The 24876-nt window shown below is 43.5% G+C and overlaps 1 protein-coding gene across 1 annotated transcript in view; it reads right to left on the bottom strand.

The window, feature by feature from the left end:
• Positions 1-3126: 3126 nt before the first annotated feature.
• The window catches only part of LOC140386808 (protein ABHD15-like), a 40111-nt gene continuing 18361 nt past the window's right edge, over positions 3127-24876 (bottom strand). Inside the window, exons 2-3 of the mRNA XM_072469514.1 lie at positions 12607-12959; positions 3127-4577 (exon numbers count right to left, since the gene is read on the bottom strand). Of these exons, the coding sequence (XP_072325615.1) occupies positions 4043-4577; positions 12607-12959 (888 nt within the window). The 3' untranslated portion in view covers positions 3127-4042. The remainder of the gene's footprint in view (positions 4578-12606; positions 12960-24876) is intronic.

Genomic DNA, 24876 nt, shown 5'->3' with positions numbered 1-24876 from the left:
ATGGCAGGGGGGTGGGCACGGGAGCAATAGGTCAGAAGGTGAGAGCATTGAGGGAGAACTAGGGAATAGGGACAGTGTGGCTCTGAGGCAGAGCAGACAGGGAGAAGTTGCTGAACACAGCGGGTCTGGTGGCCTGAAGTGCGTATGTTTTAATGCAAGAAGTATTACGGGTAAGGCAGATGAACTTAGAGCTTGGATTAGTACTTGGAACTATGATATTGTTGCCATTACAGAGACCTGGTTGAGGGAAGGGCAGGATTGGCAGCTAAACGTTCCAGGATTTAGATGTTTCAGGCGGGATAGAGGGGGATGTAAAAGGGAAGGTGGAGTTGCGCTACTGGTTCGGGAGAATATCGGGAGGGCAGTGAGGCTATATGGGTAGAGATCAGGAATAAGAAGGGTGCAGTCACAATGTTGGGGGTTTACTACAGGCCTCCCAACAGCCAGCGGGAGATAGAGGAGCAGATAGGTAGACAGATTTTGGAAAAGAGTAAAAACAACAGGGTTGTGGTGATGGGAGATTTCAACTTCCCCAATATTGACTGGGACTCACTTAGTGCCAGGGGCTTAGACGGGGCGGAGTTTGTAAGGAGCATCCAGGAGGGCTTCTTAAAACAATATGTAGACAGTCCAACTAGGGAAGGGGCGGTACTGGACCTGGTATTGGGGAATGAGCCCGGCCAGGTGGTAGATGTTTCAGTAGGGGAGCATTTCGGTAACAGTGACCACAATTCAGTAAGTTTTAAAGTACTGGTGGACAAGGATAAGAGTGGTCCTAGGATGAATGTGCTAAATTGGGGGAAGGCTAATTATAACAATATTAGGCGGGAACTGAAGAACATAGATTGGGGGCGGATGTTTGAGGGCAAATCAACATCTGACATGTGGGAGGCTTTCAAGTGGCAGTTGAAAGGAATTCAGGACCGGCATGTTCCTGTGAGGAAGAAGGATAAATACGGCAATTTTCGGGAACCTTGGATGACGAGAGATATTGTAGGCCTCGTCAAAAAGAAAAAGGAGGCATTTATCAGGGCTAAAAGGCTGGGAACAGACGAAGCCTGCGTGGAATATAAGGAAAGTAGGAAGGAACTTAAGCAAGGAGTCAGGAGGGCTAGAAGGGGTCACGAAAAGTCATTGGCAAATAGGGTTAAGGAAAATCCCAAGGCTTTTTACACGTACATAAAAAGCAAAAGGGTAGCCAGGGAAAGGGTTGGCTCACTGAAGGATAGGCAAGGGAATCTATGTGTGGAGCCAGAGGAAATGGGCGAGGTACTAAATGAATACTTTGCATCAGTATTCACCAAAGAGAAGGAATTGGTAGATGTTGAGTCTGGAGAAGGGTGTGTAGATAGCCTGGGTCACATTGAGATCCAAAAAGAGGTGTTGGGTGTCTTAAAAAATATTAAGGTAGATAAGTCCCCAGGGCCTGATGGGATCTACCCCAGAATACTGAAGGAAGCTGGAGAGGAAATTGCTGAGGCCTTGACGGAAATCTTTGGATCCTCGCTGTCTTCGGGGGATGCCCCGGAGGACTGGAGAATAGCCAATGTTGTTCCTCTGTTTAAGAAGGGTAGCAAGGATAATCCAGGGAACTACAGCCTTATTTCAGTGGTAGGGAAATTACTGGAGAGAATTCTTCGAGACAGGATCTACTCCCATTTGGAAGCAAATGGACGTATTAGTGAGAGGCAGCACGGTTTTGTGAAGGGGAGGTCGTGTCTCACTAACTTGATAGAGTTTTTCGAGGAGGTCACTAAGATGATTGATGCAGGTAGGGCAGTGGATGTTGTCTATATGGACTTCAGTAAGGCCTTTGACAAGGTCCCTCATGGTAGACTAGTACAAAAGGTGAAGTCACACAGGATCAGGGGTGAGCTGGCAAGGTGGATACAGAACTGGCTAGGCCATAGAAGGCAGAGAGTAGCAATGGAAGGATGCTTTTCTAATTGGAGGGCTGTGACCAGTGGTGTTCCACAGGGATCAGTGCTGGGGCCTTTGCTCTTTGTAGTATATATAAATGATTTGGAGGAAAATGTAACTGGTCCAATTAGTAAGTTTGCAGACGACACAAAGGTTGGTGGAATTGCGGATAGTGATGAGGACTGTCGGAGGATACAGCAGGATTTAGATTGTTTGGAGACTTGGGCGGAGAGATGGCAGATGGAGTTTAATCCGGACAAATGTGAGGTCATGCATTTTGGAAGGTCTAATGCAGGTAGGGAATATACGGTGAATGGTAGAACCCTCAAGAGTATTGAAAGTCAAAGAGATCTAGGAGTACAGGTCCACAGGTCATTGAAAGGGGCAACACAGGTGGAGAAGGTAGTCAAGAAGGCATACGGCATGCTTGCCTTCATTGGCCGGGGCATTGAGTATAAGAATTGGCAAGTCATGTTGCAGCTGTATAGAACCTTAGTTAGGCCACACTTGGAGTATAGTTTTCAATTCTGGTCGCCACACTACCAGAAGGATGTGGAGGCTTTAGAGAGGGTGCAGAAGAGATTTACCAGAATGTTGCCTGGTATGGAGGGCATTAGCTATGAGGAGCGGTTGAATAAACTCGGTTTGTTCTCACTGGAACGAAGGAGGTTGAGGGGAGACCTGATAGAGGTATACAAAATTATGAGGGGCATAGACAGAGTGGATAGTCAGAGGCTTTTCCCCAGGGTAGAGGGGTCAATTACTAGGGGGCATAGGTTTAAGGTGAGAGGGGCAAGGTTTAGAGTAGATGTACGAGGCAAGTTTTTTACGCAGAGGGTAGTGGGTGCCTGGAACTCGCTACCAGAGGAGGTGGTGGAAGCAGGGACGATAGTGACATTTAAGGGGCATCTTGACAAATACATGAATAGGATGGGAATAGAGGGATACGGACCCAGGAAGAGTAGAAGATTGTAGTTTAGTCGGGCAGCATGGTCGGCACGGGCTTGGAGGGCCGAAGGGCCTGTTCCTGTGCTGTACATTTCTTTGTTCTTTGTTCAAGACCCTGCCTTTCAATCTTGCCCCTAGCCTGAGGTGTGTTGATTCTCAGGTTAAATCACCACCAGTCAGCTCTCCCCCTCAAAGGGGAAAGCAGCCTATGGTCTGGGACTATCGCGACTTTACTTTATATAGTTATTGACAGAAGGCTGATGTTACAGAATATTTTATTTCAAAATTGAAAGGTAAAAGATAAAGGTGACTTCTTGGTGGGGAAGGGTGTGGTTAATGTTGAGGCATATTGAACAGATACAATAAATATAAAACCACAAGGTATATGAAACAAGACATCTATCACTTTGACTGCATACATCTGTAAAACATTACTTTTCATGTTGCATTGTCAACAATTATACATATTTTACCACCAATTTCCCCTTCAGTTCATATTAACTGATGTCAAATGGAATCTTGAACTTATTAGTAAAATATTTCACATCTTAAAAATAAACCACTGAAAACATAGATCTGATCCAATCACATTGAGCCACAAAACAGTTTTCAGTCACCTTACATACTTTTGTTTTAATAAATAGACTGGAGATAATACAACAGCTAAGAATGACTTGCTCTTTGTGCTTTGGCAGTGTTATTTGATGTTTGATAGAATAGTAAGAAGTTAATTGTCAACTAAAGTGTTTTAATCCTGGGACGGAGTAGAAAAGTCAAGCTTGATTACAACGAACTGTTAATACAGTTCCAGCTGCAAAAGCAAACATTACCCAGTCCTTAAAGGAAATCTTAACTTATAGATAAGACTCGGCAGGTTCTGCTGTGTGTCTTATGATCATCTTAGCCCACTTTTAAACGAATTTGTAATTTAAAATCATTGGGACTTTTTAACATAAATAAAAGTTTGTAGATCCATTTTCACTAATAGTCAAAAATATTTTCTCTCTAGCTGCCTGGAAATGATATAGTCAGGTAGCAAACATGGGCCCCTGATAAAAAAAAAAGAAATGTTGTACCCTTGTCTATGCTACTGAAGTTCCATTTTACAATCCACATAAAATAGGGCGTCAAGGTCATTGTGAACAATCATTTTCTGAATGGTTCTAACTTTTAATCACCTGGTATAGGATCGCTGCCAGTTGAAAATGTCATGAATATTGTGAGAACAAAATGAATCTCTTTTAAAACTATTGCCTCTGCCACATTTATAAGACATGGAGTTTGCAGCTCCCACATATTTTCTTTTTGAAAAACTTTTTGTCCTTTCCTCAGTCATGAAGAACTCACTGACAGATTTAAAATACTCTAGTAATACTTCATGACTCCATACAGAGGATCTGTTTTTCAAGAAGCCACAATGGCCACCGTGTTTAGTTAACAATAGGAAAAAATGGGGATTGGTTTCAAAGAGCTCAAATGGCAAGGTTGTATCTGTGTCCCCTCTGCATGGGTCATCCTGGCTGCAAATGCACAGCACTGGCACTGCAACTTCATCCACATCCCGTAACGGATCATTCTTCTCCCAGTACAAGTCCCAGCATGGGATACTCTTCTTTGTTTGACAGAACAATATCTCTTCCATCTCCCTCAGAGTGCGTGTGGCAAATAACTTCTCCATGTCAATGATCTCTCCCAGCACAGTGGCATACCTGTGGAGTTGGGAAAATCATTAATAGCTATACTTTTAATTCTATAGTTAATTCAAACTTCAATATTTTATGGTGTTGTAAAAAGTCTCTAGTGACTCCAATTCCAAGATTTTTTATTTGGTTGATAAAATGTTAATTGAATTTAATTCCTAATGTTATGGGCGAGGCATTTTCAGAACCCCAAAATGTATCATGGAGTTCAACCAACCTTTCCCTTTAATGGATTTGTTGCTTTTCCTCGCACACGGCTTTTTCCCTAAGTGTGGGATTACAATTATGGACACGTGGGTTTTTAAACACAAAACACTGTTTATTCCATGAACTCAACTTAACATCTTAAATAAACATTGAATCTCTTAACACCCCTTACTTCAAAGATAACTCAGAAAATATTGCAACAGTAAATAACTCCTTAAAATGTTCCTTCAAACTTCCAAGAAGTTCCTTCAAACTTCCACAACCAAGCTAATATATCTCTGCCATTCTACAGAAATAAATAAATAAAGACTTAACACCTTTAAACAGTATCACATCAGGTTAAAGGATATTTATTTTTTCTGTAGAATGGCAGAGATATATTAGCTTGGTTGACTTCAGCTTCAGCACCTTGCTTTCTTCCTGCAGCTCTCTGGACACACACAGACACACATCAACTGCTTTTTCCAACTGCAAAACTAAACTGCAAAATGGCTGACCTGAGCTCAGCCCCACCCACTCTCTGACATCACTGTTTTCTTAAAGGTACATTGCTTAAACATCCATGTCTTAAAGGTACCTTCACATGACACTAAGTAAAAGTGCCCGTGTTTTGAATGCAGAATTTTGTCCACCACCATGAAAATTGGTTGACATTGGCTTGATTACCAAAGGACAAACTACTGCCCTATCTGCAGCCTTTTTTCCTCTGTAATATTTTGATGCTTCCTCCCAAATTCAAGCTCTTCTTTTTCACAACTTCACATTTGAACCTCTCCTTCTCACAGCACAGAATCAGCCCTAATTAAAGCCATAAATTATCCTCTGTAATTATGGAGAAAATAAAGGTCCTTATCTTTTTCAACCTCTCTCCTCCAATGATGCCACTCATCCGATTTCCAGTCCAGTGGACAATTTTCACTTGGTTTCCATGCTTACCTATCCAATTCTCCACAGTTTCTCAAGCATTAACTTCTCTTCCAACCCCTCCATGGTTGGAAGAGACTATTCTTCCCCAAAAGTCTACTGTTTTTGGCCCCTGCCCTAATCTCTGTGTCCATTTCCATAGATTCCACTCCCTTCCCCAATCACTGCTTCAGGTTGAACCAGACTGTCTGTTTGCTTGGTGTACTATTTAACCATGAGCTGAGCTTGCAAAGCCATATCTTCTCTTTCACAGAGACTGCCAGCTTCCATTCCTGCATCAGCACATCTGCTACCACAACCCTCATCCATGTCTTTGTCACTTTAGACTCAACTATTCTAATGCTGTACTGGGTGCACTCCTATCCTCCACCTTCCATAAACTTCAATCCAATCAAAATGTCCAACCAAGGACTTTCTAGCCATCACGTACCTACCGTATGGTCCGCCACTACCTAATCCGCTGAAGAACAAACCTGTTTATTAATTTAAATTGCCACCCCAAGGGCCCTGCCATCGAAGCCGGAATGGAAAACCTGACTCGCCCACCCCTTCCGCAACCTGGTGTGGTCCCTTACCCACAGATGAGTCTTATGCAAAAGCACCAATTCAGTCCCAAATTCTTTACAAGAGAGAAAACTCTCGACCTTTTTACTGGGGCCCCAATCCCCTTACACTGCCTGTGGAAGTAGTTGAGTCGGAAACATTAGGGACCTTCAAGCAGCTATTGGATAGGTACATGGATTACGGTAAAATGATACAGTGTAGATTTATTTGTTCTTGAGGGCAGCACGGTAGCATTGTGGATAGCACAATTGCTTCACAGCTCCAGGGTCCCAGGTTCGATTCCGGCTTGGATCACTGTCTGTGCTGAGACTGCACATCCTCCCGTGTCTGCGTGGGTTTCCTCCGGGTGCTCCGGTTTCCTCCCACGGTCCAAAGATGTGCAGGTTAGGTGGATTGGCCATGATAAATTGCCCTTAGTGTCCAAAATTGCCCTAAGTGTTGGGTGGAGGTGTTGACCTTGGGTGGGGTGCTCTTTCCAAGAGCCGGTGCAGACTCGATGGGCCGAATGGCCTCCTTCTGCACTGTAAATTCAATGATAATCTATGATTAATCTAGGACAAATGTTCGGCACAACATCGTGGGCCGAAGGGCCTGTTCTGTGCTGTATTTTTCTATGTTCTATGTTCTATTCCAGGTGACATGGAACATAGAACATTACAGCGCAGTATAGGCCCTTCGGCCCTCGATGTTGCGCCGACCTGTGAAACCACTCTAAAGCCCATCTACACTATTCCCTTATAAGACCATAAGACCTAGGAGCAGAAGCAAGGCCATTCGGCCCATCGACTCCACTCCACCATTCAATCATGGCTGATTTCAACTCCATTTACCCACTCTCTCTCCATAGCCCTTAATTCCTCGAGAAATCAAGAATTTATCAACTTCTGTCTTAAAGACACTCAACGTCCCGGCCTCCACCGCCCTCTGTGGCAATGAATTCCACAGACCCACCACTCTCTGGCTGAAGAAATTTCTCCTCATCTCTGTTCTAAAGTGACTCCCTTTTATTCTAAGGCTGTGCCCCCGGGTCCTAGTCTCCCCTGCTAATGGAAACAACTTCCCTTCATCCACCCTATCTAAGCCATTCATTATCTTGTAAGTTTCTATTAGATCTCCCCTCAACCTCCTAAACTCCAATGAATATAATCCCAGGATCCTCAGATGTTCATCGTATGTTAGGCCTACCATTCCTGGGATCATCCGTGTGAATCTCCGCTGGACCCGCTCCAGTGCCAGTATGTCCTTCCTGAGGTGTGGGGCCCAAAATTGCTCACAGTATTCTAAATGGGGCCTAACTAATGCTTTATAAAGCTTCAGAAGTACATCCCTGCTTTTATATTCCAAGCCTCTTGAGATGAATGACAACATTGCATTTGCTTTCTTAATTACGGACTCAACCTGCAAGTTTACCTTTAGAGAATCCTGGACTAGGACTCCCAAGTCCCTTTGCACTTCAGCATTATGAATTTTGTCACCGTTTAGAAAATAGTCCATGCCACTATTCTTTTTTCCAAAGTGCAAGACCTCGCACTTGCCCACGTTGAATTTCATCAGCCATTTCTTGGACCACTCTCCTAAACTGTTTAAATCTTTCTGCAGCCTCCCCACCTCCTCCATATTACCTGCCCCTCCACCTATCTTTGTATCATCGGCAAACTTAGCCAGAATGCCCCCAGTCCCGTCATCTAGATCGTTAATATATAAAGAGAACAGCTGTGGCCCCAACACTGAACCCTGCAGGACACCACTCGTCACCGGTTGCCATTCCGAAAAAGAACCTTTTATCCCAACTCTCTGCCTTCTGCTTGACAGCCAATCGTCAATCCATGTTAGTACCTTGCCTCGAATACCATGGGCCCTTATTTTACTCAGCAGTCTCCCATGAGGCACCTTATCAAAGGCCTTTTGGAAGTCAAGATTGATAACATCCATTGGCTCTCCTTGGTCTAATCTATTTGTTATCACTTCAAAGAACTCTAACAGGTTTGTCAGGTACGACCTCCCCTTACTAAATCCATGCTGACTTGTCCTAATCAGACCCTGCACTTCCAAGAATTTAGAAATCTCATCCGTAACAATGGATTCTAGAATCTTGCCAACAGCCGAAGTTAGGCTAATTGGCCTATAATTTTCCATCTTTTTCCTTGTTCCCTTCTTGAACAGGGGGGTTACAACAGCGATTTTCCAATCCTCTGGGACTTTCCCTGACTCCAGTGACTTTTGAAAGATCATAACTAACGCCTCCACTATTTCTTCAGCTATCTCCTTTAGAACTCTAGGATGTAGCCCATCTGGGCCCGGAGATTTATCAATTTTTAGACCTCTTAGTTTCTCTAGCACTTTCTCCTTTGTGATGGCTACCATATTCAACTCTGCCCCCTGACTCTCCGGAATTGTTGGGATATTACCGTCCATATGTCTATCCAATGACCATTTGAATGCCCTTAGTGTTGGCGAGTCCACTACTGTTGCAGGCAGGGCATTCCACACCCTTACTACTCTCTGAGTAAAGAACCTACCTCTGACATCTGTCTTATATCTATCTCCCATCAATTTAAAGCTGTGTCCCCTCATGCTAGACATCACCATCCAAGGATAAAGGCTCTCACTGTCCACCCTATCCAATCCTCTGATCATCCCGTATGCCTCAATTAAGTCACCTCTTAACCTTCTTCTCTCTAACGAAAACAGCCTCAAGTCCCTCAGCCTTTCCTCATAAGATCTTCCCTCCATACCAGGCAACATTCTGGTAAATCTCCTCTGCACCCTTTCCAATGCTTCCACATCCTTCCTATAATGCGGCGACCAGAATTGTACGCAATACTCCAAATTCGGCCGCACCAGAGTTTTGTACAGCTGCAACATGACCTCATGGCTCCAAAACTCAATCCCTCTACCAATAAAAGCGAACATACCGTACGCCTTCTTAACAACCCTCTCAACCTGGGTGGCAACTTTCAGGGATCCATGTACATGGACACCGAGATCTCTCTGCTCATCCACACTGCCAAGAATCTTACCATTAGCCCAGTACTTTGTCTTCCTGTTATTCCTTCCAAAATGAATCACCTCACACTTTTCTGCAATAAACTCCATTTGCCACCTCTCAACCCAGCGCTGCATCTTATCTATGTCCCTCTGTAACTTGTAACATCCTTCTGCACTTTCCACAACTCCACCGGCTTTCGTGTCATCTGCAAATTTACTCACCCATCCCTCTACGCCCAAATCGTAGGTTTCCCATCAACTCTCCCTCCCTCCAAACCTGGAGTCAGCCATTTCCACCGTAAAGGATTAACAAGTGGCTGCTCAGTGGATGTAGGTTCCAGGCCCACCCAAGATGGCGACTGAACCAACCCAAAAAACAAAACAAAGAGACTCCCGTGGTCACCATCAGAAAGCCAACTTTGCCCCCTCCCCTGAACCAAATCCCACCCAACTATCCATATTGGTCACACTCCAAAGAACAATACCCCCTCCTAACCAACACCAACCCCCACCCAAACAAAAATGCTCGGCTCATTGAACCACAAAAATAGGTCCAACAAACTGCAGCCCCTTCCCCCCCACCTTGCTCCTGTTTGCAAGCTAAAACTTTAATTCTAGTGTGGTAGTGCCTCCCACTGGGTCATATATTTCCAAAGAACAGAGAAATCCTGCCTTAAATAATATCCCACAAAAAAAAGCCTCCCATCCCCAACCATACACCTATGTAAAACAACCCCCTCCCATTTATAAAAAACAAAGAAACAGATACATACAAAATACCCCCAAAGCCCTTCCCATAAGCAACCATAACAAGTCCACTCAGAGCTTTAACTCGACCTCAGTCCATGTTCTGCAACAAACGCTTCTGCCTTCTCTGAAGTATCGAAGTATTGGTCCTTTGACCTAAAGTAATACGCAGCCTCGCCAGGTACACCACTCCAAACCTCACTCCACTCTTATATAAAGCCGCATAGGCCTTATTAAAGGCTGTCCACGTCTTTGTCAACTCCACCAACATCCTGATATATTCTAACGAGGCTTCCTTCCCATCTCGGGTCACAATTCTCCTTGGCCTACTTCAGAGCCTGTTGCTTCTCCTGGAAGCTGTGAAATGTGGTTATCACCGCTCGTGGTGGCTCAGTCCCACAAGGCTTATGCCGGAGTGTTCGATGGGCCCTATCCAACCCTCCCGCATCATCTTACCAAACCTCTGCAAAAGGTATGCAGATGGATTCAGGCCCACCACACCCTCTGGTAACCCTGAGACATTGTCTCCTCACCGATTCTCCATGTCATCCATTCTCACCCTTCTTGTTCTTCTCCACCACCACCAGGATCTCAGCCTCCTGCAAGGTGATTTGATTGCAATGCCTTGACAGTGCCACTCCACCCCTTTCAACACCTCGCCATGCTCCTTTACAGCCTCCAAAGCCCTCTCCAACGTCTTACAGACAGGACCCAGCACCTTCTCAATTGACTTACGGAGAGTATTGAACATCTCTCTCCATTGCCTCTCAGAATGTTTTTCAAACTGCTTCTCAAACTCCGTAGCCAGTACCCCAGTTAAAATATCTGCTGTGATTGGGCAGTCCGCAACTGCTGGAGCCCCTGCCGCCATCTTCCCTGCTGAGGCTCAACGTGAAGCCTCGGGGTCGGTTGAGGAATTTCCACCCGCAGCCTTCTTAATTGTGGTCTTTTTAGATATATTTCCACACTAGTACTCCTCTACTTTCTTATAGGACGAGATTAACCACCAAAAAATCCCGGGAAGCAGACAAAAAGGACCAAGAAACAAGTACCCTGCTGGGAGCTACCTAAATCACAATTTCCTCCGAATGCCGCCACAGGAAGAGGGGTCCAGAAAAATGAGTACAATGAGTGGGCAGCATGTAAAAATAGTGCTACATCTAACAGCAGGACCATGTGCCCAGATTTTGTCTGAGACCCCATTTATATCTCCTGGGCATGACATGCAGGGGCACAGAGGCCTCCTGTTGGGCACAATGATGCCACGCCAGGAAATAAAAGTGGAACAGCAGGCTTTAAAGAGCTACACGTACTTCAAAGGTTAGGTATATCCTAGCATAGAGGGCAGCAAGGTGGCGCAGTGGTTAGCACTGGGACTACGGCGCTGAGGACCCAGCCCTGGGTCACTGTCCGTATGGAGTTTGCACATTCTCCCCGTGTCTGCATGGGTTTCACCCCCACAACCCAAAAATGTGCAGGTTAGGTGGATTGGCCATGCTAAATTGCCCCTTAATTGGGAAAAAATAATTGGGCACTCTAAATTTTTTTTAAAGGTATAACCAAGCATCTTGGGGAGATCCTCAGGATGAATTTATGAACTGTGGGCCTGAGTGAAAATATATCAAGCCCACAAATTGTAAGGAAATATTCTGAGGATTAATTTACTTATGCCAGTAGAAAATGTTAATTATTTTAGTAGGAAAGGTGGTGTGAAATAATTCAGATTGCCAGTCAAGAGGGGTGCTCAAATAATCTGCTTCAATCACAGAGCCATTAAATGGTTGCTGGAGGTAAGTTCTTAAGAGTAGCTTGCAGTGACAAGACAAGAGGTGGTTGAGAGAATTGGCAGCACGAACAGTACGCCAAGGACTAAGATGGAATGCTGGAAATCAAGAACAGGAGGGGGAAAGTGAGTGAAAACTTTAGCACAGAAGTAAAATGTTTTGCCCTTTGCCTTCCCTCACACAAGACATCCTGTCACGCACTGTTCATTGTTTGGTGACATATCATTTTGCCTGGTGCAATCTCTTACCCACCTAAGAAATTACGCCAGGTCACAGGAGAAAGGGAGGGCACACAGGTCAGTGCACAGTGTAATGTATGCAATCAAAGACACACATTCATCTTTGCTCAATCTTAAAGCAAAAGAAAAAATTTGTGCAAATGTTTTGGGGTGTCCTGGCACTGCAAATATTCCTGAACATTTAATGTGTCTGCAGGAAAACAAAGTATTTAACAGAAGATGGATCAGAGTTATCTGAAAGAGGGCATACAACAGATTAAGAAGTGACCTCAACCATAGGTCAATAGAACTGCAATAACACGAGAGTGTTCCACATAGAACAATTATTATGAGACTCTGTCTGCTTCTACCTGACACAGTTCTGTTTTTTCATTTTTTTTATGAATCTAGAGTACCAAATTGTTTTTTTTCCAATTAAGGGGCAATTTAGCATGGCCAATCCACCTACCCTGCACATCTTTGGGTTGTGGGGCTGTGACTCACGCATACACAGCGAGAATGTGCAAAGTCCGCAGGAACAGTGACAACCTGACACAGTTCTTGATTCAGTAACATCCTTCCTGTTACTGAATGGGTTAGACATACCTGCTGAGCCATGTTTTTTGGTAAAAGAGTAGGAACCAGTGGTAAAGCCATGGAGGTCCTGTTTCAAACCATTCTTGATACCTGAAGACAGGTGAAATGCAGGCCGCAGATGTCACATAACTGGAGGATCCACACTCGCCAAGATAAGAGAGCAAAAGCCCAGCTCCTGTGCTCTCACTTACAGTGAACAGCCTGGCACTTGGATGTTTGTATCGAATGTATCTGACTGCTTCTCTCAAATCAGATGGGTCACCAAACTGTTGAAGCTTCAGTGTTGTTAAAAGACTTCCATTCTGGCACCTTCTATTAAAAATCACTGGACGGTGGCCATTGTCCAGGGCTGAGGCACAAAGCTTCAAAGACAAAATAAAGAACAGTTAGTTTAAAACAGGAGTAGTCAGTTCTAGCGTCAACAAAAACATGGATGACAGTTTCAGCAATGGATGAGATAAGACCGGGCGGAGTCAGACAATATTGCAGAGGTGAAAACAGGCCATCGTAATGATGGGGCATATGAATGGACGAAAGGTCAGTTTGGGTCAAGCAACCTGGTTCAGCTTCAGGCAGTTGCTAGCATGAGGAATGAAGTCAGTGGCGAGGGGACAGAGATTACTGTGGGGCCAAAGTCAATGGGATGGATTTTACAGGCCCCCGCTAGGCATGTTTTTGGTAGAGGGGTACTTAAAATGTGGTTGGTGGCAAGCTCACCTCTTTCCTGCTCACCCTTTCCCTGACGGGTTTCCCATAATACATGAATGCCCGCTAACTAAGACGCCTACTAGTGACCCAGACTTTCAGAGTTAAGTGACTTTAAAAACTCACTTAACTCTGCTAACGCCAAATTGAACCAACAGCCGAGATCTACCGGCCTCGCCAAAGGGACACCAGTCAGGCATCATTCAGGACTGATCCCCACAAACTGGGACCAGGCAGAACAGCACTTTGGGGGTATCCCAGAGGCTCCCAGATGGTTTGAAACTGGACAGAGTGGCAGCCTGGTGCTGCTGATGCCACTCAGGCACCTTGGCACAACCAACCTGAACCCTGGAAGTGCCACTGGGCATCCTGGCAGTGCAACCCAGGTGCCAGCTTGGCACTGCCAGGGTGCCCAGGTGGCACTGCCAGGCTGGAAGAGGCACTTCTAGGGTGCCAGGCTAGCAGTGCCAAGGTGCCCGGGTGGCATTTTCCTGCACCGGGGATCGGGCCAGGAGTGCCCAGCCCAAGTGAGGTGGTGTGTGGGGGCTCGAGAATCCCCAACAGGTGAGTTGGGATTCGTGGGGTCTGGGGGTCGCGTCGGAGGGTCGAGAGATTGGGGCACCATTTAAAAATGGCACCACGATCTCTTCCTGCACTCAACGACCTCGGCAGGGCATTCCTCATTGAGGCCCAGAAAAAAAAAGTGCTGTTAGATAGCGGGTAGCGCTGGGAACAACTCCTCGATTCCCACCCAGAAAGGGCTTGTTTTTATTAGATTGTGCCGTAAGTTTCCAAAGAGGGTAATTAACCCATGGAATCACATTTTGAAGGTGATGGAGGGGACTGACTCCGTACAGTGCTTGGAAATGGATTTTTGGAAACATATGCGATCACAACAGAAGTAAGCCAGGATTTTGTCTCATTGCTGATGGGATTGACAGGATTTTATCACCTGTGAGGAATTTTGAGGTTTGAGAACATTTTGACAGCAATTCCCAATTGACTTTTGCTCTCCATTTTTATCTTTCCTTGGAGGTTTAGAGGAGGAGCAGGAAGAGTTGGGATTCAGGTTCAAGTTCATTAAGAAGTGAGGTGAGCAGATATTAGCCTGAGCAGATATTGGCCTGAAAATATTTGCTCAGTTTATGAATTCTTAAAAAAGTATAAACAAATTTATATAACTAGAATAGTTGCAATAAAACTGTTGAGCACTTGTTTGAATTTGTGAAATATTGCTATACTCACCCTACAACATCAGTTGTTTATAAGCAATCAAAAAGGGCAGAATGTGAAATATACACGTTGTATATTTTAAAAAACCAAATTGTAAATTAATATGATGTCATATTGTTTGCACCGTTACTGGACTGTTACCCTGTAGTTTGTAACACTAAGGGTATGTTTAAACATCAAATAATTTAATATAAAGGAACAATTAGCAAGCATTTCATTTAAATATAACTATAGTCAGTTAAAATGTTTATGATTACAGAACATCAATTAAGGTGTATTCAATGCACCATGAACCAGTGATCATTTTGAATTTTAGAAGCCTCTTGCTTTCTTAGTTGGTTACAGTGCAGTTGAAGGATTGAGGATTAAACAAAAGAAACACACTTCAGAACCTTGAATAAAACATGGATTGCAGCTAGTGCCCCAATATTGTGCTTAATGGAGTCAATCGAACTTGAATCTGCAGACTGATCATTATTGATTGTCGACATGTATGGGAGATAGCTTGCAACTTGCTAATTTCATACTATGAATTTGTGTTGGCCTAACAGGGATCCTGATGGAAAACTCACCCCAAATTCATCATACAAAACAATATAACACTAATCAGGCTAAATCACACAGTAATTTTGTGTATAAATGAGTTACTACCATGTTCAGATTAATAATTGACAGATTTGTAAGGATGACAAAGCATATTGCATTAATCTGCTGCTTCAGATGGATGTTTCTTCAAATACTGAAATTCTGGCTTTTGTTGTATATTATGTCATAGTGTGATCTGCTAATACTTTCCTTATGGTCACAGGCTGCATTTTGATATCAAAGCAATATACAAATGGCTCGATTTTTCACTATTTATATTTTCAGAATCAGTGACAAATGGATTTCTAATAGATATACATAGGGCAGTGTGCCTGCCAGTGCCACCTGGGAGGCTCTGGGATGCCAATGTACCACACTGCCCAGAGCTAACCACCCAGGGGCCCCCAAATCCATGAGAGACCGCCTCCAGTGCCAATAGGCCTCGTTCCCATTTGTGGAGACCAGTACAAACCAGCGCTCGCTAGGGGTTTCCAAAGTGAGGGGGTTAGATTCCTTGGGTAACTCCGGCGAGAGCATATTAAAATGATGCTTACTGCAACGCTTTAATACAAAATTTGTCTGATCTAGATCCCAGCCATTGTGTGCGCGATCCAGATCGTGAAACTCGCGAGATCCTGTTAGATCTCTTGAGGCGTGGCGAGTGGATAAATCCCAGAAGAGGCCTCTCCCAGGATCTACTGGTCGCGTCCTGATTCCGGCAGGAGGCGGCCAGTACATCGCACCTGTAATGATATGTAGACAGACATGTAACTAAAGGGTTAATCTCAACGCCTAGCTGTAACACTATCACTAGAGGGCATAACTAGATCCACTATATAACTGAGTTCCCAAAAGCTCTAGCTCTCTTTCCAGCAGGAGTTACCAGAGGACAGCAGTGTAGTAGAGAGGATCTCAGCCTAGACACCATGTGTAGCTTAGATACAGTTTGTACAGTTAGTTATCCTTACCTTATTGCTAGAGTTAGTTCAGTGGAGTGTCAAACTCATTTATTAGTTTTATCGTGACTTAACAAATTTGTTCAGTTTATTTCAAAGACTCGAGTGTTCTTCAACATCATCTACAGTTAGTAACGACATATATTACTTAAACCCAGTAATATAACATGCTACCAGGAGTAGCAATATAATATAACATGGTACCAGAGTGACTACTGAATCTACCCTAGTTAAATTTAGTGATTACAGAGAGAGAATAGACAGCTATTCGGCAACAGACGCATCGCCTTTGGAACAAAACCTGGTAATTCCAGGATGGAAAGAACACAAGCTCCTCATCACCTCAGGATCACTGGTAACCTTAATATTAACTGGCAGTTGTTTAGACAACAATTCCAACTGTATTTAGAAGCATCTGACTTAACAAACGTGACAGATGCTCAGAAAATAGTTATTTTACTGACTATGGCTGGTCAACACGCGATAGAGATCTACAACTCTTTTAACTACACAGGTCAAGACAAGACAAAGTATGAAACAATCCTTAAAAAATTTGATAGCCACTGTAAAGTACAGTCAAATGAAATATTTGTGCTCTACATCTTTGCAAAGAAATTGCAAGGGAAAGAGGAATCTTTCAACAGCTTTGCAACAGACAAAGAACAACAAAGAACAAAGAAATGTACAGCACAGGAACAGGCCCTTCGGCCCTCCAAGCCCGTGCCGACCATACTGCCCGACTAAACTACAATCTTCTACACTTCCTGGGTCCGTATCCTTCTATTCCCATCCTATTCATATATTTGTCAAGATGCCCCTTAAATGTCCCTATCGTCCCTGCCTCCACTACCTCCTCCGGTAGTGAGTTCCAGGCACCCACTACCCTCTGCGTAAAAAACTTGCCTCGTACATCTACTCTAAACTTTGCCCCTCTCACCTTAAACCTATGCCCCCTAGTAATTGACCCCTCTACCCTGGGGAAAAGCCTCTGACTATCCACTCTGTCTATGCCCCTCATAATTTTGTATACCTCTATCAGGTCGCCCCTCAACCTCCTTCGTTCCAGTGAGAACAAACCGAGTTTATTCAATCGCTCCTCATAGCTTATGCCCTCCATACCAGGCAACATTCTGGTAAATCTCTTCTGCACCCTCTCTAAAGCCTCCACATCCTTCTGGTAGTGTGGCGACCAGAATTGAACACTATACTCCAAGTGTGGCCTAACTAAGGTTCTATACAGCTGCAACATGACTTGCCAATTCTTATACTCAATGCCCCGGCCAATGAAGGCAAGCATGCCGTATGCCTTCTTGACTACCTTCTCCACCTGTGTAGCCCCTTTCAGTGATCTGTGGACCTGTACTCCTAGATCTCTTTGACTTTCAATACTCTTGAGGGTTCTACCATTCACTGTATATTCCCTACCTGCATTAGCCCTTCCAAAATGCATTACCTCACATTTGTCCAGGTTAAACTCCATCTGCCATCTCTCCGCCCAAGTCTCCAGACAATCTAAATCCTGCTGTATCCTCAGACAGTCCTCATCGCTATCCGCAATTCCACCAACCTTTGTGTCGTCTGCAAACTTACTAATCAGACCAGTTACATTTTCCTCCAAATCATTTATATATACTACAAAGAGCAAAGGTCCCAGCACTGATCCCTGTGGAACACCACTGGTCACAGCCCTCCAATTAGAAAAGCATCCCTCCATTGCTACCCTCTGCCTTCTATGGCCTAGCCAGTTCTGTATCCACCTTGCCAGTTCACCCCTGATCCCGTGTGACTTCACCTTTTGTACTAGTCTACCATGAGGACCTTCAGCTGCTGGCACAATCCTGCAACTTTTTAATGCTGCATGATTCTAAAATTCATGACCAAATTGTTTGGGAAATAAATGATGAGCTCCTCAGAAAAAAATTACTGAGTGAACAGGATTTAACATTAGAAATTGTTATACAAAAATGCCTTGCTCATGAACAATCAAAGAATCACAACCTAGAATATACAATCAGTGAAAATGGCGTGAATACTCACCACGAGGCAGAGGCAGCGTTGAATGTGAAGATGATGGACGTTTTGAGTGACAGCCATCTAGCGTGCGTACACTCTGACCAGTAAGCACATGCGCTCTTCCCAAAAAGACGCAAACCGGCAAAATATTGCTTTCGCGCATGCGCAGTTGAAAAAAGAGCGCACTTTGTCCGAAAATTGATTTGCGCATGCGCAATCGATTTCTACGCATTACGTCATGAGCGTTGTGACGTCAGAATACTCAGAACACGCCCACTAAAAGGGAAACCACCCAAAAATTAAAAATAAGAGTTTTAAAGCTACAAAACCAAAATATTTTACCTCGAAAGGCACAACAATGCCTGAACTTCAACATAGTAAGAAGTCTTACAACACCAGGTTAAAACTTCAACAAGCAGTTAAAGATAACTTTCGCAGCACCACGGAACAAGCAATTTGCAGCATTAAAAGTGAAGAGCTCAATAACAAATCCGAAACCAAAGAAGATGATTTGTTAATTAAAAGTAAAGAGTACAATTACAAATCCGAAACCAAAGAAGATGATTTGTTTATTGAAGAATACTACTCAGACATGGCTGAGTTATTCGGATATGATGATCATAGCATCAGCAACACAGTTGTAAAGCCCAATACGACTCTACTCATCGTAGGTGAATCCAATACCATGAGGCAATGGCAGATCGTTGATACATTGGATGACAGCAACCTGTCAAATAAGCAAGAAGAAAACAACGTCACACAGAGAGTGCTGACCGAGTCTGTTGAGAGAGCACTGATCGACTCCACAGAGAGAACACTGCATGACTACACACAGAGAGCGATGAAAGACTCCACAGAGAGAGTGATAGAAGCCCCCACAGAGAGATTGTTGACGAAGCAAGTAAAGACTCCAGAGCGACAACCATGCATGAAGAAGACTATGAAGGTCTATCCACCTTATTTGAGCAACTAGAATAAGACTATGAAAGTGTACCCAGCTCATTTAATCAACAACAAGAAGACAATGAAAGTCTACCCACTGTATGTGAGAATAGACAATGTGATCACAATCAACATACAAGATGTGCAAGATCATAGCGAGACTAACAGATCTCAGCTCGACTATATAGAAGCACTCAACAGTCAAAGTAAAATTACTCATGAGTCCAGTGAGACCACATCAATTAAAACCTCATCTACTCTTGACAACCTATAAGAAACTGAAATCTTGATGACGTTAACTCCAGAAGAGGAGCACCAAGAGATCGAAGATGAAGCAGATTAACCAGAAATGACTCCAGAAGAGGAGCACCAAGAGATCAGAAATGACTGATGTCACCAAGATCAGTGCAACATCAGATCATTCACACAAACCTCAAACCATAAAGCTCAATGAAACATCAGATACCACAAAGGACACTGATACTGAAAAGTTTGAGAATGACTCAAACTATCTGCCAGGAACAGTCATTGAGCACAACAACAACAGCAAAAACAACAATGAAAATGACAACAACACCAAAAACACCAATAGAAACAATAACAACAATGAAACAACAACCTGTGCAACATGGTACAGCTCTACAACTACAGGACAATGTTACAGAACAGTCCAAAACAATGGCAAGAGTACAAACATAACATGGACATTGTCCACATAAAACAAATGCCATGTCAATGAATTTCACGAATTCATATTTGCTCCAAAACAAAGAAGCAACACAATGTTTAAGGCAAATGACATACTAAATCAATACCACAGGCACAAGAAAAAGTCCACTTCAGACAACATACGTGATTCGACCATTCGAATACCTGATGATTGAGTTGTTGGTACTTCAACACAACCGATTTTTCCTCAAGTGTCGTTTAATGAAGAAATCCTTCGGAACACCATAACCAACAACTCTACTAGTTGTGATTCACACACAACTATCAAAACATCGACTTCTCCACTGCAACTAAGAAGGTCATCGAGAACGAGAAGACGACCTAAAAGACTGAACTTATGAACATTTTGTTTCATATATTTGCTGTGTATATATTTGCTGTGTATATAAATCATACCTATCATGTTCTTACCTTTAATATTGTTATCCATTTTTCCTTGTTACCAAGCAAGAAATGTAAAAAAAAGGGGGATGTAATGATATGTAGACAGCCATGTAACTAAAGGGTTAATCACAACACCTAGCTGTAACACTACCACTAGAGGGCATTACTAGATCCACTATATAACTGAGTTTCCAGAAGCTCTAGCCCTGTTTCAGCTCTTTCCAGCAGGAGTTACCAGAGGACAGCAGTGTAGTAGAGAGGATCTCAGCCTAGACACCACGTGTAACTACAGTTTGTATAGTTAGTTATCCTTACTTTATTGCTAGAGTTAGTTCAGTGGAGTGTCAAACTAATTTGTTAGTTTTATCATTACTTAATAAATTTGTTCAGTTTACTTCGAAGACTCGAGTATTCTTCAACATTATCTACAGTTAGTAACGACATATATTACTTAAACCCAGTAATATAACATGCTAACAGGAGTAGCAATATAATATAACAGTGCCCATAGACTGTGCCTTGCGGTGTTTGCTTGAACAGAGAGAAGAATTTTATATCAGGGCCTGAATTGACTTGGGAAAACAAACCTTTGATATTTTACTGCTACAATTTTGACAATTTCATGTGGCATGTATAACTTTACCAAGGGTGTGGGGTAGGATATTTTTAAAGATTTCATAAATAGGTTCAAAGGCATCATTTATGGCTTGGAAACAAACAAAATATTCAAGAGTTGACATCTCAACTTGAGAAATATACCAACTGTTTCACTCGAAACCCATGCTAACATCATATAAGAAAATGTTGGTCAAATATTTTGCCTCGCGACCCGTTAAGTAGGGTTATTGTGAATGGACCACTCTGAAGTACCCCCCACCTGGCAATCAGCTTTTTAAATTAGAAGTCTTATACTGTCTCAAATGAAAGAGTATGTTAAAATCAGAGGGGAATGAGTCACTGCCAACAGAGACTAGACACATTTTTGGAGACTCTGAGGAAACTTTACAACTTCCAGATTCTTTTCCTGATGATGTTGTGAATCACCGTGCACACAGGAAGTGATATTGTATTGCTAATTTCACTAAATGTGAACACATATATATGGAATGCCACATCCTCTCATAATTATGGAATTCCATGCAGCTTTGGTAAGTATAATTTCTCAAAGCTTTCAGTGTTTCTATGACACTATAATGGATAGTTCTGTATTGAAAAAGATATAGAATCATCAGACCATAAAATCATAAGAATTAGGACCATAAATAGGCCATTCGGTCATTGAGCCTGCTTTAACGTTCAATAAATTCATAGCTGAGCTGATTGTGGCCTTTACTCCACTTTCCTGTCTGTTCCCCATAACCCTTGACTTCCTTGTCTCTCTCTAACTCAGGCTTGATGACCCAGCCACCACTGCTCTCAGGGGAAGAAGTTCCTCCTCATCTCCGTCTTAAATGGGGGACCCCTCATTTTTAAGTTATGTTCTTTTTTTCTATGATCCTCCATGAAAGGAAACATCCTCTCAGCATCTACCCTGTCAAGGCTCCTCAGAATCTTATATGTTTCAATAAATATAGGTCCAATATGCTCAACCTCTCGTTATCCTAGGAGACAGCCTTGGGAACCTTCTCTGAAGTGCTTCCAATGCAAGTATATCCATTCTTAAGTAAGAAGACTAAAACTGTACATAAGTACTTTAGTTATGATCTCACTAATGCCCTGCACAGTGTATAACAAGAGTTCCCCAATTTTATACTCCGTCCCTCTTGTAATAAAGGCCATATTTAGTTTCAAATGAAAGCCCCAATCTTATATTTATTTATTTACAGAATGTGGGCTTCGCTGGCTAGGACAGCATCCAATGTCCATTTCTAATTCCCTTGAGAAGGTGGTGGTGAGCTGCCTCCATGAGCCATTGCAGTCCTTGTGGTGTAGGTACACCAACAATGTCGTTGGGGAGGGAGTTCAAGGGTTTCCCGGCAGTGAGGGGTGCAGTCACGGGGAAATCCCGTTCACAATGGCGGGGTCGGCAGATCCCTCTGGCGGGCTGACTCTGCTGCCGAAAAACACGTGGCAGGGTGGTCGATAAATCCAGCCCTTAATCTTTGTGCTTAAGAACTCTAGGAAGTTTATCTTTATGTTGTTGCTAGCTATCTGAGACTGAGAGCTGATGGCTGAAGAGTGACCCTCTTAGAGGATGCATATCTGTCAACGGATTTCAAAATGCATCCATCTACCCACTAAAGATCCCACCAGACTTCACAGGGTCATGGCACAGCCACCTACCATTCCTGTTCAAATAAAGGGACGCTGTGATGGTGCTCACTAAAGCTCCAACAAGTAGGCGTGACTGTCAAAGAATTGGGGGAGGAAACCATCTTCCCTCTATGCTCCTTCGAAAGAATGTAGACCTGTTATAAGAACGCATCTTTTAAAAGAGCCTATAATTAGAATAATTATTGAGAAATGTGTGGGGTGATTTTCAACCAGTGATTGCCATCAGAGAGAATGGCGAAGCGGGAGGAAAACCCAGAATTAGACAAATGCTGTTTCCTTTGGCCTCGGCGAGGAATGCCCCAGCGAGACCGCACTTACCTGATTTCTTGAAATTAACTTTTTTTATATGCCGCCCTTCCTCAGACAACCCACCACAGCCTCTGGAACCCCCACTGCCCCAGTTTACCTCTTAGGGGTGGACCTTGAGCCTCCCGCCCTCACCCCATCTCTTAAGGGCAGGGCACCCTCGGCCCCGATCACTGGCAAGGGCAGCCTGGCTGCCGGGCGCCATGGCACTGCCAGCTTGATGCCTGGCAGGATCCCTGCCAGCCTCAAAGAGGCCACCCAGGAACCCTGGCAGTACCCAGGTTGCAATACCAAGGTATCAGGTTGTCAGTATCAAGGTGCCTGGGTGCCACCCTGCCCAGAGCCCGACCACCTGGGGGGGCTCCAATGGCCTGGGAGACACCCCCCCCCTCCCCAGCTGCCGGTACGCCTGGCCCACATTCTTCGAGTCATCGAGTCAGGTGTGACACGGCCATTAGATCACACCCAACGTTTCAGATCGTGATAAGCCTTTACCAGAATAATAAACTTGCTGTTTTGGTAGCAGCAGCTTATGAACTGGTTGTGATATAATGATACATCATGCAAATAACTATCAAGTTTATAATAATATCATGACACAATGTTAAGATGTGAACATTTCATGTAAATGCACTGGTCAAATTGTCAGGGACTGATAACGTACATACTAAATAACTATACCAACAGGACTGCTGGCTTACAGGAAGACTAACTAATAATAATATTATAATAATCACTTATTGTCACAAGTAGGCTTCAATGAAGTTACTGTGAAAAGCCCTTAGTCACCACATTCCGGCGCCTGTTCGGGGAGGCTGGTCCGGGAAATTGAACCTGCACTACTGACGTTGTTTTGCATTACAATCCAGCTATTTAGCCCACTGTGCTAAACCAGCCCCATAGACTACACTATCAATTGGTGGAGATAGAAGAATGACAGGCTACACTCCCAAGACTAAGGCTGCTATGTAAAAGCACTTGTGGACAATGGTCTGTAGGGGACATTCTGTAACATCAGCCAGTAACTCACCATTGATATATATAGCATGTTTGTTCAAGTTCATATTAAACCTTGTTCCAAAACAACCTGGCACAGCAGCTTAAAAGGTTGATGAACTTTGCTGATCAAAAGCACTTATTCAAGAGAACATGCACTTCACCCACAACACCAGTAATGCTCCAGTTGAGAATACCAACAGCTTATATGAAGAGAAAAAGATTTCAATGAGTGAATTTCCAGCCAGAAATTAATGCCAGACACCTCACTATGCATTTCAGCTGCCATGGTTCTGTCTCTTTGCAGCAGTCAAACGTATTTTGCCTGCACACTGGATGTAGATCTATCGCAGTGGTGCATGGTTCATCTCCGGAAAGTCCAAGATCAATCATTGTAATGAGGTTTACAGTACCATCTAATTGCCATTAAACGCACCACTGGTATTGATATTTTTGGAGTCTCAAGTCATGCGTCATGACAGATCTATGAAAGCACTCCAGCCCAGATCACCTTTATTCTCATTTCCTGAATACTGCACAATTTAAGAATCTGCAAAGGTTTGATGGTTAGGAGGTGGAAAAGGTATGAAAGAAAGGACCATCGGCAAGAGTACAACTGAAAGCCTGCTCCAGGAAGTGGTTATCCAAGAGATAAGACATCTGCGTGTACATCTAATAAAAACAAGTTTTACCAAGAAAAGCTCCACTCTACAGTGATAGCTCACAATTGGTTACAATACAAAGTCAGTAAGGTGCTAACCTGTAGCTTTCCTTCACAGTTAGCAAGGCTCCCATTTGAAGATACTCCACTAAAGTTTCTCCACCTCAGCTCAATTCATGCCACACCAGCCCTATCATTGATAAACACTTCTATATTTCATCTTGACACGCTTCTCTCTTGGGGCATATATTTATGTGTCCCTTCAAACCTAACTTTCTCCTTTCCTTGCATCTAATACATCAACGGAGGAGTCTGAATGTTTGAAGGTTCTGGGCATTGATCAGACTGTCTCAGATATCTTTCCCTCCCTCCCACTACAGTAATGTTAAATTCATTTTCCACATAAAACCAATCAAGGGAAGAAAGGTCAAGTCCATATTCATTGAATTTCATGGATCCTGATCCATCAGTGATATCAATTAAAATGACAATCTT

The sequence above is a fragment of the Scyliorhinus torazame genome, chromosome 12, assembly GCF_047496885.1.
Source record: "Scyliorhinus torazame isolate Kashiwa2021f chromosome 12, sScyTor2.1, whole genome shotgun sequence".
NCBI classification, from domain to species: domain Eukaryota; kingdom Metazoa; phylum Chordata; class Chondrichthyes; order Carcharhiniformes; family Scyliorhinidae; genus Scyliorhinus; species Scyliorhinus torazame.
The sequence above is the reverse complement of the archived record's forward strand: the minus strand, read 5'-3'. Positions and strand labels throughout refer to the sequence as shown.